We start from the raw sequence: 17,572 nt of genomic DNA on the forward strand, positions 1-17,572 counted from the left end.
ATTTTCCGAGTTTGGGCCTCTATATCTTGAAAATCCTTCATACGATTGAGTTGTGCCCATGAGAACTTTTTATCAGGATGCTTCAAAGAGTATTTTCACAAAGTATGAACGAAATCCACTGGGACCTATTTTCCATAAGGTTTGTGCGGGGTCCTTTAGCAAATATTATGGAAAATCTTTTAAAATAAAACTAGAATTTTGCATCAAAAACTAGAATTTTGCATCAAAATGAAAGTACATTTTTGCGCCACGTAATATTCATATCAGATCTTTTGTAGCTGTTTCGCGGTTTTTTACTCTTGTATATTATACAATATATTAACGTTAATATGACCGTCTAGGAGCCGCTTAAGTGGGTAAGTAAACAAACATATCGCTATTGGTCTGACAATAATCCGCAGCAATTACACGAAAGACCCCTCCCTATATTCAGAAAGGGTAACTGTGTAGTGTGCAATTTCTTCGTTACCGATCATCGGACCTTATTTATTTGAAGACGAGAATGGGCGCGCAGTAACAGTAAACTCTGATCGCTACGTGCAAATGTTAAATAATTTTTTTCTTCCGGCAATCAATAATTACAGAAATGAACACACAATCCACCAACAGGATGGCGCAACATGTCACACATCACGAGTATCAATGGAATTACTAAGAAAATCGTTCCCTGGTCGCAGTCCCGGATTAAGAATCTTGAGGCCCCTAGGCAACCCAAGCTATGAGGCCCCTTAAGGCCTCCGCCTTTTTTCTCCAAAACCACCTCTGTTAACCCCTCCATCTCCATCCTCCATCTGTAGTTTTAAGTTAAATCCCTTCTCTCTGTAATGATTTACTGACAGCGTTGATGCGTTCTAAAATTGTTGCCCAAAACTCATCCATTACGAATGTTCCTTTTTTGACATTTCTTTCAACAAACACTTAGCCTCTTGAACTGTTTCATCCTTTTGATTAGTGTTTTCAGCAAGGGAATGCACAGCAGATTTAAAGACGTTGTAACCTTTAGACAAAGCTCTTGTTGCGTTAGCCCTTGCACTGCATCTAAGGCTGCTTGTTCTTTTAATGACTAGATCGTGGCAAATGGGATCGCTTAGTGGAGTTTCATTTAAGCTTTTTATCATAACTTTCCAACGGTGGGTAGAGGCTGAAAAAAAATTGTACACGGACTGAACAAACCCAAAATACGATATTGCGCCAACGCTACTTTCAGCAGCACTTTCTCCAACCAAATTAAGCGAGTGTGCGGCAAAAGGAATGTAAATTGCAAGTTTGTTAATCTTATATAAATGAGCCTGGATACCATTATATTTGCCTGACATGTTTGCTGAATGATTTTCCCCTCATATCGTTTATATTAATGTCACAGTCGTTTACGTTTAAAACGATTAAAACAGCAAAAGAAAGATTTTCTCCAGTATGGCTACTTAGGGGAATCAATGTGAGCAAACCGTCATACACTTTACTATCAGCTGGATTTACATATCTTAATAAATAGTCAACTGATCAATGTGAGATAAATCTGGAATGGAATCGACACTTAAGGAGTAGTATTTGGCTTCCTTAATTTCTTTAACAATTGTATTCAAAACGCGTTTTCCCATTAATTCTATTATCTCTTTCCAGATCTTTGAAGATAACTAAGAGGGCTTTCCAGTACCCTTATTGCCATACTTAGCTAAATGAGAGTTTAAAGAGGATCGTACTCTGCAAGTAGCTCTAAAATGCCTAAGTAGTTCCCATTATTTTGTGAACGAAGGCCCTCTGTATCACTTCTAAACGCTAATCCATGAGAAGATAAAAACTTAACCACAGAGACTACTCTTTTCAGAACTTGAATCGAGTAATCTCGTTCTTGATTAAATTAAATTTCCAAAGAGCTGTCAATTTAACCATGAAGGCGCTGCCTGTCGATGAGTGTTCGCCAAATGTTCACCATGTTCACCCAAAAGAATACATGGAAAGCAGCAAAAATTTTCATTTGCGGGAGAGTAGGTACGTTACCTACACAATCTCCTTTAATTTTTGTTTCACTGATATATTTTCGAAAAGCATAGATTGTGTAAAAATCTTGGAATGCCTTCAAAATTTCTTTTTGATGCTGAAAAATTTCCATCAAGATTTTTACATTCTGAAGAATCTTTCCCAATCCAAAATTTCCATATTTCTTTAGTTATGGTATTCCATAATCCTTTGTTGTTTCCGAATTCTGGGCCCAATTTACTTTTAACTTCAATTTCTAACTTAGTTTAGGTTTTTGGTTCTTTTTTTGAACTGGAACATAACTGTCATTGTATGTTTTTTATTCATCCTTTTCAGTTGCGGAAGCTACGTCAGCTTTCGTCAGCTTTTTCTATTTCATCACGTGCCTTTTCATTGGTTGCAGCTTCACTAGCTGTGGATTTCCGTGTGAAACCGGGTTTATGGTATTGCGCGATATTTGAATTTTTCAACATATATTATGATTTATAGTTTTTATTTAATTCTAATTACATATTCATTGTTCGTTTTGGGGCCTACGAGGCCCCCTTTAGGGCTGAGGCCCCTAGGCAACTGCCTACTTTGCCTAATGGTTAATCCGGCACAGCCTGGTCGTCTTATGAGTAAAAACGGCTATATTTCCTGGCCACCTCATAGTCTGGACCTTTTTCTGTGCGACAACTTTCTTTGGGGGTATCTAAAATCGAAAGTATTTCAAAGGAACCCCCAAGACCTGTTGAGACTTTGAAAGAACGCATATGCGAAAAAGTGGAACCAATACCTCAAGAAATGTTACTCAATTTCGTAAACAGCTTTGTACCGCGGTTGCAAGAATGTGTCCGACAAAATGGAGGCTACCTTTCCAATATCATTTTCAAAAACTGAATATTTCTTCACTTACTTCACGTTAATTTCCATCTGTGTAGTATAGATTTCTTTTATTAAATTTAATTTAAACATATTTCTTGAGTATTTTTGTTTGTTTGAAATCGTAGGTACCCACCGTTTCATTGAATCACCCGTTATTTCAATTAAACTAAATAAAAATGGTTCTGCGTAGTCAATGGATATCGATCAAACATGTAGTGAAAATATATAGAATTCAGATAACTCCCCATATAGTATTAGAATATGAGTACAGAAGACCAATTTCAAAATGTACTACACAGTGAGCAAAACACGTCACAAGACTTATCAACGGAGATGTGTATTTCAGTTTTACAAGAAATGGTTGACGCACTGTTAATTTTAAAATCGATAGGACACTGGCCAGATATTGACAGTGATATCTTCGAGTATGATACACCTGAACAAAGATTTAAAAAAGAAATATACCAACAGGGAAATGTTTCAGAAAGTTTGTGTCCTCAAAATTTTAGTTTCATTACGATATTTGCTACTAATCTATTAGAAGAATTAAAGCATGAACGGAGCTATTTGAAATTTTCGAATTCAGTTAGTACAATACAAAAAATGCAATTGGATGAAGAATTGTTGTTGGGTGAAACTTCTAAAAAAGAAATTATTGTGAAAAAACTGCAAATGTGTTTAGATAGTGAAAGAGATGTTTCAATAGATAAACTAGTATCATCTATGGAAAGTATTGGCAAAATTAAAGATCAAATTGAAGTAAGTACCGTACATTTTATTTTTATTTAATTAAGATGATCGGTACGTATTTTCGGCTGCAATGCTATTCAAATGGGGATTCATTTTTTTCAAATCCTGCGAAAACTAATAAGTATTTTTGAAAAATTTAAACGCAGAATGAAAGATCACGTTATTAGCGAGGGCCGAAAGTCCCTGAGAACTTTTATAATGTTTATTTTAATAAGTTACAGGGGTGAAAAACTAAGAGAAAATTTAGTGTGATTTTTAATTTCAAATATATCATTCAAAATAAACTTTTTATTTATTCTAAGGGACTTTCGGCCCTCGGTAATAATTTAGTCTTGCATTCAGCGTTTAAATTTTTCAAAAATATTTATTGGTTTTTTCAGGATTCGAAAAAAATAAACACAATGCCGTGGTAATATCAATGAACTGTCAACCTGTCAACACCGATGGAATGGGCAAGAAGTGAATTTAATGACGCCAGGATGAGATAGCGCTAGTCAGGGAAGGAGGGAAGATAATGGCCATCTTTCGTAAACAAAAAATTTATAGTGGTAGTCAGCGTTGCCGGCTTGGGGTATTTTTCCATAATTTTGGAGTAATTTGAAAGCGTCTAGAGGAATTTTTCTAAGCAGAAATGGTTGGGGAGGGACAATTATGAGATATTTTAAGGGGTCATGGTAAATTAAATGTGCGTATATACGTACATAGAACAACTGTATAATTATACTCTCATATAATCGAAGACGATAGGACCTATGAATTATTTCCAGGGCCTTCTGTTGATAAGTAGTATAATTTTGGTTTACTGTTCTCTACATTTGCCTACTAATTTATTAAAATGCGGCAAAAATTTAAATTTAAGGGGTTTGAGCTTCAATTTGAGGGAATTTCAGTTTCTAAGTGGGGATTTATAAAATCACATCTGGCAACTCTGGTCATTATAATAATATCCAACCAATGAAGGAGTCAAAATTTCCCTGACAAGCTCTGTCTCTCTCTAGGACCTCTCACTTGTATGTTGGCCGCAATCTCGCTTCACTGTTTGAATGGGATGGAGCCATTCCATCCGTGTTGACAGTTCATTGGGTAATATTTTCCAAATCTATCTTTGTCTTACAACGCACTCAGCCGAATATAATATTGTCAGCATATATTGTCAGTCAGACACTGACAATCAGTGACAATTTTAAATATTTGACATTGTATCGGGAATATGTTGAGTTATTGATTAAATATTATGTGTATTTGATAAATAATTGATTTAAGACGTGAACTTAATAAAAAGTTATTTATTGTGTATTATTTGTGGAAGATCCAAGCAGAGAATACATCAGGATAATATACTCTGTGATCCAAGTATTTTGTTGTTAAAGATGTTCAAAATTGTAAGCGTTCCATAACAATATATTATTAAAAATCACTTTAACACTTTTCCTCTTTTCTCGATTGGGTATTAGTCTTTGTTGTACAAATAAATTATTACAATCACTGAATACATAGTTAGTGAAAAAATTATCACATTTATTAACTGAATTAATAATTTGCAATTATAAAAATAACAGTTATCCAAGAACATTCAAAACCCATCTCTTTAAATTAATGATGACATTTTCAAGTAGAATGACATTCTAGTAATGTTTACATATCCATACCAGTGTGAATTTTACTACACGTAATTTGCCGTGTAAAGACAGAAAAAGTAGGGATACACGTAAAATATTTGCGAATTATGTACCCATAGCCTTAACACACACTCACAAAAGTAAGTATACAGTGTGACAGAGCCAAATGGAATAAATTCATTATTTCGTAAACTGGCGCCTTTATAGTCTGGGCAGATTATCGGAGAATAGCCCATTTTTGGGAAAAGTTATTTACCAGCAATTTTATTGCTGGAATCGAATCTTATGATTGTATATATTAATAATATAGGTATGCAAAGTCCGCAGATAGTGTGCTACTTTTTTTATAAACATAATGGCGCCCGAAAATCGTGTTTTTTCAATTTTTGCTCTATAACTCCAAAGATTTTAACTTTACACCAAAAACACCCAAATAAAAATTCACCGTAATTAAATTTTGCATAGAGTCGTGTTTTTTACGATTTACTTCGACGAAAATTCTCCCTGGAAAATGCGAGTTTTTCCAACAAAATCTTTAATTTTCAACTAAAATTTTAGATAAGTAATTGTTTATCAATGATTAAATAAATTAAAATCTAGTAATCTAAAAGCTCTTTCCGTATAGATTATAATTCCAGAAGCCGATGGAAATCGAATAAACAGTTTAGCAAAAATTGAATTGTTAATTAAAAATTTACTATCGCTATTATAACCACAATAATTATGATACATAAGAATAACTATGATTGTTGTATAAAAAGACATTGTACCTATCTAATGTACTTTACTGTATAGAAATTGGACTATTTAAGCGGCCTCAGAAATATTTTAAAATTATAAACAATATTTTGGCTTATATACAGATAGAATATTTCGGAAAACATTAAATTAAATTAAACCATGAAAACGGTATTGGAAAAAAACCGACAGTACGCTTTTTTTTAAGAAAAAACGTTTAATTATGATAAGTGGTTCCTGAGATACGTCCGGTCAAAGTTGTCTGGCATTTACGGCAAGGATATAAACAATAGGATCATAATTTTTGAACCATCACCTTTTTATTTTTGCCCTCTTTCTCCACACCAATTTTCATATCTTTAAAATACTCATAACATATACAGGGTGTAACAAAAATACAGGTCATAAATTTAGTCACATATTCTGGGACCAAAAATAGTTCGACTGAATCTAACTTACCTTAGTACAAATGTGCACATAAAAAAAGTTACAGCCCTTTGAAGTTACAAAATGAAAATCGATTTTTTCCAATATATCGAAAACAATTCAAGATCTTTTATTGAAAATAGACATGTGGCATTCTTATGGTAGTAGTATCTTAAGAAAAAATTATAGTGAAATTTGGACACCTCATAAAAATTTTATGGGGGTTTTGTTCCTTTAACCCCCCCCCCCCCCCCCCCAAACTTTTGTGTACGTTCCAATTTAATTATTATTGTAGTACCATTAGTTAAACACGATATTTTAAAAACTTTTTTGCCTCTTAGTACTTTATCGAAAAGTCAGTATTTATCGAGATATTTTGAATATTTGTCAAATCCACCACATAAATGTATATGGCAAAGTACGATTATGAGACTTGGTAATAATATGAAAATTTATTTATGATTTACATTTTTAGGTATATTTTGAACCATATTAAAAAAGAAATAATATCTCGATAAAAAGTGCCTTCTCGAAAAAATACAAAGAGGCAAAAAAGTTTTAAAAACACTGTGTTTAACTAATGGTACACCAGTAAATGTTTAATTGGAACATACACAAATATTTGGGGGGTTTAAAGGAACAAAACCCCCATAAAATTTTTATGTAAACATATTAAAAAAGAAGCCGCAACTCGATAAAAACTGCCTTATCGAAAAAATACTAAGAGGCAAAAAAGTTTTAGAAATATTGAACTTAACTAATGGTATCACAATAATAAATTAATTGGAACGTACACAAAAGCTTGGGGGGTTTAAGGGAACAAAACCCCCATAAAATTTTTATGGGGTGCACAAATTTCACTATAATTCTGTTTTAAGATGTTCCTGGCATAAGAATTATACGTGTCCATTTTCAATAAAAAATCTCTAATAGTTTTCGATATATTCGAAAAAATCGATTTTCATTTTGTAACTTCAAAGGGCTGTAACTTTCTTTATGTGCATATTTGTACTAAGGTAAATTAGGTTCATTCGAACTATTTTTGGTCTCAGAATATGCGATTAAATTTATGACCTGTATTTTCGTTACACCCTGTATTATTATAATAAACACTATCGATATTATGAGTGAAAATTGACAAAAATAGCAAAATTCCAATCAAAAATTAGGTTGGAGAAAATGTAATCTCAAAGTTCAAAATCAGTATACGTTAAAAAAATGCATTTTCTCGGCTTCTCATGGAGCAATTCTCTTCATTCTTTTTTTGTTCTCAAGTAACTCGAGTAGAGCCATCTAACTAACACATTATTAAATGTCAAACTTGCTTTTGTTTTGTTATAATAGATTAATTTATTTACAAGAAAAAGAAACTACATATTTTTTCCAGTTGTAGACTTTTTTTATTAAAAAAAAAATACCAAGTTTCTTGTAAAAGGTATATATTAAAATACCCTAAATAAGGGTCACAATACAAAACGTTTTCGGATTAAGGAATCCATCATCAGTGTTTAAAAGCCAAAATTTGCATGCCTGAGCCACCAAAATGTATAGGGTAAAAACCCTTTAAATGTAAATAATAAAGATATTTTACATATTTATATAAAATTCATCGGATGTTATAGATAAACCTGGATGTTACCCAGGGCAACACACGACTCTCCCCACGTGGTTGGAACTTTTTTTGGAGAAAACCTCACATATTGGATTTCAATGGCCAACAAATCCAATATGTGAGGTTTTCTCCAAAAAAAGTTCCAACCACGTGGGGAGAGTCCTGTGTTGCCCTGGGTAACATCGAGGTTTATCTATAACATCCGATGAATTTTATATAAATATTTAAAATATCTTTATTATTTACATTTAAAGGGTTTTTACCCTATATATTTTGATGGCTCAGGCATGCAAATTTTGGCTTTTAAACACTGATGATGGATTCCTTAATCCGAAAACGTTTTGTATTGTGACCCTTATTTAGGGTATTTTAATATATACCTTTTACAAGAAACTTGGTATTTTTGTGATTTATGGTATACAGCCAGCTACAGGAAGTTTATTTTCCTCGTGGACTTTTTTTATTGATAAACTTACTACAAGTGTACCTTTTAACGTTAAAAACACAAATATTCTCATTTGAAAGCTGTATAATTATTTTTTCTACGAGCGTGCAAAAATGACTACATTCGCGCATCATTTTAGTTTAGAAAGTTTTACTTTTTCGCACGCGTATTACTTTTCCGCACGCGTTTTACTTTTCCGCACGCGTTTTACTTTTCCGCACGCGTGTTAATTTAGATATGTTAATATGGCCTTAAAGTAATTATAATACATGCAATAAACTAATATTTAGGTATTATTTACTAATTTATTTCAAATATATCTTATTGTGTTCATGTTTTAATAAAATTAAGCGAGAATTCGATGAAATAAAATAATTTTGACATAATATTCGAAAGTCAAATCAGTAGACAATAACAGTGATTTTGAATCGTCGGCATGGAAACCAAGATCGTCGTGCTGAAACTTTGGTTTTGACAACCTTGTCAAAGAATTAATTTGTGTATGTATTTTCAGGAGTAATTGCACAAGAGCTCTAAAATTATTGAATTTTTCCCGAGTGACACTTTGACAGTTTTAATTTCACGAGCCTTAGGCGAGTGAAATTATGTCAAAGTGTCACGAGGGCAAAAATTCTATATTAATTTTAGAGATCGAGTGCAATTTGTTGCGATTATTCCATGAATAAAACTGTTCAAAACCAAAATTTTATTGTAATTTATTTATGTAAGTACAAATTAGTACTGTTAAACAGACAGTTGATATAAAATATTTTACGGTTGAAAGTCATCACTTTTATAACTTTTAAAACATTAATTGTCATTAATGTCACTGAATGTATTTTTTCATAGCAACGAAGGGTATCTGGCATAATATATTTGACGACGGGATATTATCAAAAATTATCACCTTAATTTGCATTTCTGTAGCTTTCTATTGGTCAGAATCTCCTATGAATGAAATAATCATATTAATTAAATTAATTGATTAAGATTTGGTCATTTTTTAACGACTCGTAGAAAAAATATTGTTCCTAACGCTTGCAGAAAGTCTCTTTTCCGCACTCGACTGCTTGCCGAACTCCCGCTTCGCGTCGTTCGGCAAACTGCAGTCACGTGCGGAAAAGTATGACTTTCTGCACTTGTTAGGAAAATAACTATAAACAATCTTTATTTAAACAAATTAAAAATTTTTGTTACAGTAAATAAATTAATTTATTATAACAAAACAAAAGCAAGTTTGACATTTAATAATGCGTTAGTTAGATGGCTCTACTCAAGTTACTTGGGAACAAAAAAAGAATGAAGAAAATTGCTTTATGAGAAGCCGAGAAAATGCATTTTTTTTAACGTATACCGATTTTGAACTTTGAGATTTTATTTTCTCCAGCCTAATTTTTGATAGGAATTTTGCTATTTTTGGTAATTTTCACTCGTAATATCGATAGTTTTTATTATAATAATATATGTTAGGAGTATTTTAAAGATATAGAAATTTGTGTAGAGATAGAGGACAAAAATAAAAAGGTGATGGTTTGAAAATTGTGATCCTATTGTTTATATCTTTGCCGCAAATGCCGGTCAACTTTGACCGGTTGTATCTCAGGAACCACTCATCACAAATAAACGTTTTTTCTTAAAAAAAAAGCGTACTGCCGGTTTTTTTCTAATACATTTTTGATGATTTAATTTAATTTAATATTTCTCGAGATATTCTATTTGTTTATAAGCCAAAAAATGGTTTAAAATTTTTAAATATGTATGTATATGTATAAAATATGTGTATAGGTAATTCCAGCAATTCCTGATGAGAACTAAGGGGTTCGAAATGGCCATAGAAAGAGGGTAATGATCTCTGAATTGAAAATAAAAATAATGCCTTTATCTACCTACGTTCTTACTCACGTATTGAGTACAAGGAGACAGTTTCGTTGATCTTTGCCTCGATGAAAAGATGTGTTGTGGAGTGCAACTATATAGACCCCCACGTCTCTGCATTCATCACCCTTTATTCCTTGCAAATTTTAGAAGGATGGGGAATAGGTATAAGAGAGAATCTGTTTCCGAACTAAGAAATCCAAAGATTTTATTATTTTTAAACATTTATTTGTTTGAAAATGGAGTCTTTTAGTTTCGACAAGTTGTTAATAGATGTCGCTATAGCGTCTGAATGTTAATTATATTTTATAATTGACAGAAATGGCAAAGATTTTTATTTTCTTTTCAGAGCATCATTACGGTAGCTTTCCTGATGAGAACTAAGGGGTTCGAAATGGCCATAGAAAGAGGGTAATGATCTCTGAATTGAAAATAAAAATAATGCCTTTATCTATTTAAAATATGTATTCCTGAGGCCGCGTAAATAGTCCAATTTCAATTCTGTAAAGTACATTAGATAGATACAGTGTCTTTTTATACAAAAATCATAGTTATTTTTATGTGTCATAATTATTGTGGTTATTATAGTGACCGTAAATTTTTAATTAACAATTCAGTTGTTGCTAAACTGTTTATTCAATTTCCATCGACTTCTGGAATTATAATCTATACAAAAAGAGCTTTTATATTACCAAGTTATTTAATTATTGATAAACAATTACTTATCTAAAATTTTAGTTGAAAATTAAAAATTTTGTTGGAAAAACCCGCATTTTCCAGGGAAAATTTTCGTCGAAGTAAATCGGGAAAAACACGCCTTTATACATAATTTAATTACGGTGAATTTGGGTGTTTTTGGTGTAAAGTAAAATCTTTGGAGTTATAGAGCAAAAACTAAAAAAAAACACGATTTTCTGGCGCCATTTTGTTTATAAAAAAATAGCACACTATCTGCGGACTTTGCATACCTATATTATTAATATATACAATAATAAAATTCGATTCCAGCAATAAAAATGCTGGTACCTAAATAACTTTTCCTTGTATTTTGCTAATTAGCCCAGAGTATTATGGAAAAATTCCGAAACAGTCGTTTTTTAAATTTAAATCATGATTTTTTGGCATATACACTAAGTATCAAAATTAACGCACCACCTTAAAAATGGGACATTTTTGATGGCTCGTATTTCCTAATCCTGTTATCCGATTTTAGTGATTTATTTAGTATATTATAGCTTTATTCTTCAAGAATATCGATGTAATAATATTATTGCTAAACAGGTAAGTGTCATTGTATACCGGGTTAAACAATGATAGTGTGTTTTTTTCATCAAAGTTTGGAACACCCTGTGGAATATTACACCGTATATAGAATATTGAAATTAAAACTCAACTGTAGCCTTAGACTTTCTTAACATTTTACTTTTTGACTCATTCGCTTATGTGGGGTAATAAACAAGTTAGGTACTTTAACAACTAGCCATGGTATTCATCAATACAGGGTGTTCTAAATAAGTGCGATAAACTTTAAGGGGTAATTCTGCATGAACAAATAATGACCGTTTGCAATGCTTTGTTTCCGAGATACGTGTTGCATTTTTTCTTACAAACTGACGATTTATTTATTGCTCTAAAACTAGTTGAGATATGTAAATGAAATGTGGTACGTTTTAAGGGGTAGTTATTGTGCATTTTTTGACATACAATCAAGAGTTTTATATCCACCATTGGCTTGCATACGGGATGTATCTAAAATGTTTAAACCCGTATGCACGCCAATGGTGAATATAAAATTCTCAATTGTATGTCAAAAAATGCTCAATAACTACCCCTTAAAACCTACCAAATTTCATTTGCATATCTCAACCAGTTTTAGAGCAATCAATATAAATCGTCAGTTTGTAAGAAAAAATTCAACATCCGGTATCTCGGAAACAAAGCGTTTGCGGACATATGTTTATAAAGCAAAGGGTCATTATTATTTCATGCAAAATTACCCCTTAAAGTTTGTCGCACTTATTTAGGAACACCCTGTATTGATGAATAACATTGCTAGTTGTTAAAGTACAGTGGAATCTCGATAACTCGGATTAATCGGGACCGCGGCCGATCCGGGTTATCGAAAATCCGGGTTAGCCGGAGAGCATTGTAAAAATTAATAAAATACGGTATACTTATAGATAAAGTCCGTTATAATTAAAACAACATGAATTATATATGCATATTACACATCTACCTTACCTATTATAGTTGTAGTATAGACAGTATAGATAGAGTATTGTTCATTTCTAGGTAAAAAAACTCAGTCAGTTTCGGTTGTGTCAATTTCGTCTGCCATGCGATGTTATGTTATTTAAGAACAGTGGCTCTTTCATTGTTTAAAGTTTAAAAGACAATTGTTCTAAAAATAATTTTTTAAAAGACAGTTGAAAATAAATAAAGGAATAAAAGATGCCTGTTGTTTGCGATAGCCCGATAATGGATAATGAACGTTCTGCCGCCGTGTGCCATGAGTCATTTTTACATTATATTTATGGTCAAAGCCAAGTTTTATCAATGAAACTCGATATTTTTAAGACATTCCAGAAGCGGCTACAGATAAAATGTTTTAACATAATACATACATTTTTATTGTTGAAATATTTGTCTGATGAAAATCGGTCCGGGTTAGCCGGACTTCCGGGTTATCGGGGGCCGACTTATCGAGGTTCCACTGTACATACCTAACTTTTTTATTATCTAACATAATCGAATGAATCAAAGAGCAAAATGTTAAGAAAGCCTAAGGCTACAGTTGAGTTTTAATTTCAATATTTTATATAGGCTACAATATTCCACAGGGTGTTCCAAACTTTGAGGAAAAAACACACTATCATTGTTACACCCGGTATACAATGACACTTATCTCTTTAGCAATAATATTATTACATCGATATTCTTGAAGAATAAAGCTATAATAAACTAAAAAAAATCACTCAAATCGGACAACAGGTTTAGGAAATATGAAACGTTAAAAATGTCCCATTTTTAAGGTGGTGTGTTAATTTTTATACTTAGTGTATATGATACTAGTTACGTCATCCATCTCGGCGTGATGACTTAATCGATAATTTTTTTTCGTAAGAATAGGGGTCGTGTGCTAGCTTATTTGAAAGGTTTTTCAATTCTTTTTCAGTTATATAAACATTAACATAATTGAATGGGTCCGCCGAATAACGTTGTAAGCGCCACTTTACTCGTTTTTAAGAAATCGAAAAAGAAGTTTTAAAATTATAACAATGGCAAACGTTTGTAAACGTAAAGTTTGTAAATACAAATTACAAACTGTATTACTCACACTTAAAATGTATAAACTCACAATTATCACAATTTTAAAACGTTTTCTTCGACTTCTCAAAAACGAACAATGTGGCGCTTACAACGTTATTCCGCGGACCCATTCAATTATTTATACAGGGTATCCACAAAACAATGTTTTAATTAAATTAATTGACACAGAAAGAAGAATGTATGTAATTTATTTAATTCAAACTACATTTTACTGCTCCCAGAAACCAGAAAATACTGTTTATTTGTTAATAGACAAGTAAGGATCTGTTTTTAGATGGATGTGAGAGGTGGCATTCAGATTTTTGCGGATAAAGTTAGGTGATAACTTTGTTAATAATAATTGATTTATACTCCTTCTCAAATATGCCCGGAACATTAATAAAAAAATAAAAAATTACAAAAAATTTCGTTTTTTTTTTCTACTTTTTTGCTTATAACTTTAAAGCGATTCATTTTGGAACAAAGTCGAATAGAAATAAAACAAAGATAATTAAATTTTCTATCAGATGCGATTGGTTAAAAATGTCTTAATTTATCATCCTTGCTGCAAAATAGCAATAAATATAAAATAAGGGGGCAAAACAAGCCTGTCCTTATTCAATGATTTTCCATCACTTAGGTTCCACTTGGAACCTTCCTAATTCGCTTAGAAAATTTTTGTAATGTGCTAAAACCCTACACCAAATTTCATTAAAATTGACTTACTAGATTTTGAATAATAATTTTGCAATCTAAACTTTTTTTAAAAAATTAAAAATTTTAAAAAACTTGCACAACAAAAACTAGAACATACAAAGATTTGTTATTTTTTTACATATAAAGAAGCACTCCATCTATCTAATACACTTTACAGAATTGAAATCGGATTGTTTAAGCAGCCTCAGCAATGTTTTAAAGTTATAAACAATTGTTTGGCTTATAAACAAATTAGTCCTGTGGCCAGGAGGGGATACTACGGGCTCCTTTATTTAGATGGACTTACCCACGATTTTTATGTATTTTTTGACCCGTAGAACACGATTTTTTTTTTGGGTAACAGTTGATCCGGATGTCGATAAGATTGTTATAAACAAAGAAGTTGAGGAATTACATAACATTGATTTTTCGCAAAATAAAACATTTTTTTGTATTTCTTGGGTAATTCTAAGCAAAAAATGCTCTTACAAGTTTTTTCGCAGGATGCATAGTTTTCGAGATAAACGCAGTGGAACTTTCAAAAATTCGAAAAACTGCAATTTTTTAACGCGAATAACTTTTGATTAAAAAATAAAATAGCAATTCTGCTGACAGCATTTGAAAGTTTAAGTCAAATGATACCGGTTTTAATTATTTGCATTGCTAAAAATTAATTTTTTTATTATTAAACAAAGCTGTTTGTTTATAAGCCAAAAAATTGTTTATAAGTTTAAAACATTGCTGAGGCCCCTTAAATAATCCGATTTTAATTCTGTAAAGTGTATTAGATAGGTAAAGCACCTCTTTATATGTAAAAAAATTAGACAACTTCTAAATGGTCTACTTTTTGTTCAGAGAGATTTTTAAAAATTTGAACTTTTTTAAAAACATTTAGATTGCAAATTTATTATGCAAAATCTATGAGATGGTTTTTAATTAAATTTGGTACACGGTTTAAGTATGTTACAAAGAAATTCCTGGCGGTTGTATATAATTCCATCATTTCTTGTGGACGGCATTTACAGCTGTTATGCCCCTATAATTTTCTCAGAGTCGTTTGTCTCCCCCCTTGCAGATAGGAGGTCTGATCCTTACTTTGCAATCTTCTGGGATGACTTTTAGTGTCCATATGCGGTAAATTAGTTTATGGATACAGTTCTGCAGTTATTCCATCTGTACCAGGCGCTATAACTAGTTGTTCTACTGTGTGGTGAATTATTTCTTCATATATTGGTTGTGTTCTGTTTCTAGGTTTAAGAACTCTTGAAAATGCTTCTTCCACGTTTTGATTGGTTTCACTTGTTTTACCGCTGTAGCCCTCTTATCATTAAAACAGTAGATCGCTGTTTCAATTAGTTGTAGATATTTTTAGTTATTTGTAGATACCTAAAAACTTAAATTTTATTGTAGGTAGAACTTTTAAAGCGGAATCCGCTAATTCGTTCAACAATTTTTAACATAATAACCTTGTTAATTTTAGAACTTTTATATACAAAGTGAAATTAAAATCAATTATTTAAAATCTTGGGAAAATTCTAAATTAGAAATGCAAGAAATCACATTTTCCAAATTAATCGAAGAGATAACCGAAGACATTAAAACAACGGAGGCAAATATAAATCAAGACATTAGAGTACATGAAGAGATTGAAATCGCCATGAGTGAAATTATTCAGGTAAAAATTATCACCAAACTTACAAAAAAAAAATGTACAGCTGGTTCCAAAAAAAACTGATACGACTCTTGAAGCGTATTTTGTAGAAAATTGAGCAGTGTATTTTGAAGGATAAATACTTTTATTTACATTCTGTCACTGTCACTGCCAAATCTTAAAATTTGTCAGATAACTTATTCTGTTTAACTTGGTTCAACCTCAAAAAATGGCTCCACATGCTAGCAAAGAACTAAAAATCAAGCACGAATTGTAAAAATTAGAAGATGGTTGGTCATTATCTGCCGTAGCTAACCATTTTAACGTAAGCAGAATAACAGTTTTTAACATTAATAAAAGATGGAAAGAACAAGAAACTCTCGAAAGAAGGCAAGGTTCTGGAAGACCAAAAATATTTACCGCGCATGATGATCGTACGCTTTTGGAGATATTAGAAGAAAATCCTTTTGAAGATGCGAAAACTGCAAGAAATATGTCACAGTTTCCGGGAAGAAAGACAACAACTTGGCGCAGAATTAGTTTAAAACAACCATATTTTATTTAAAAACTATCATTTATATGCTCTTATAAAATGCAGGAACTCCAAATAATACCAAAATTTAGACCTAAATAATTATTACAATTTATGAATTAACATTATGTAATATATGTAATCAGTTGTTTGTTTGTTTATTTTATTATTTGTCTGTCATAATTCATAATAAATATAATATAATGTCAATCCAATCAAATACACTGCTCAACATGATCAAATCTTACTAAGAGTCGTATCAGTTTTTTTAGGAACCAGCTGTACACTCTAGCTTTTGTAGTCTCCGTGTATAATAGTCTGGGATGTAGTGTCAAATTTTTACGGTGATTTTAGAATGGATTCTATGAATTTATTTTGGTGGTTAGTACTTGTTTGATAACGAAAATATCTGTCAGCTGACTTCGAGTATTTTAGGCAAGGAAAAATAATATGAAAGTAGATGAAAAAAAAACCCTAGAACTTGTATGTCAAATATTTATCTCCACGCAGGTCCACGCGTATATGGTCTAGTCACTCTAGTGGCTAGGAAACCTGGCTTGCACCTAGCAGGGTCGGGTTCGATTCCCGGCTCGGAAATCCCTTTTGTTTTTAAAATTGATATTTTGATTTAAAAATAATAGTTTTTATAATACTTTTTTATATTGTGCCCTATAAATAATAAAAACGTGGTACATATTATAAAAAGTTATTTTTTATAAAAGTGTAATTATTTTTACGATCAATTTTTCTGGTCTTTTTTCATTTTATGCCCCGGTTTTGGGCCAGCTGACACATCATTTTTGTTAATAAGCTTTGGAACAACTGACTAGTTGTTATATATACATGTATAAAACAAACAGCCATGCCAAAATGCTCCGGTCAAATTTGACGCTACCTCCCGGAATATAATGTAATGATTTAATTTTCTAATTTATTAACGAATTTACACATTAATTTTATTTAGTTTTTACTTACCCTTATGTGAATTTATTTAACCCACTTCGTGAAGTAATCCATTACGACCAACATATACTTGCATCCATTTTAACTTTCTGGAACTGGCTAATTGGTCTTC

At 31.7% G+C, this 17,572-nt stretch overlaps 1 protein-coding gene across 2 annotated transcripts in view; it reads left to right on the forward strand.

The window, feature by feature from the left end:
• Window positions 1–2,973: 2,973 nt before the first annotated feature.
• LOC114338425 (dynein regulatory complex protein 9-like) overlaps window positions 2,974–17,572 on the forward strand; it is a 32,993-nt gene continuing 18,394 nt past the window's right edge. For both annotated transcript variants that reach the window (XM_050644093.1, XM_050644094.1), the window contains exons 1-2: window positions 2,974–3,603; window positions 15,795–15,989. In XM_050644093.1, coding sequence (XP_050500050.1) covers window positions 3,106–3,603; window positions 15,795–15,989 — 693 coding nt within the window. In that variant the 5' untranslated portion in view covers window positions 2,974–3,105. The remainder of the gene's footprint in view (window positions 3,604–15,794; window positions 15,990–17,572) is intronic.

The sequence above is a fragment of the Diabrotica virgifera genome, chromosome 2 (assembly GCF_917563875.1).
Source record: "Diabrotica virgifera virgifera chromosome 2, PGI_DIABVI_V3a".
NCBI classification, from domain to species: domain Eukaryota; kingdom Metazoa; phylum Arthropoda; class Insecta; order Coleoptera; family Chrysomelidae; genus Diabrotica; species Diabrotica virgifera.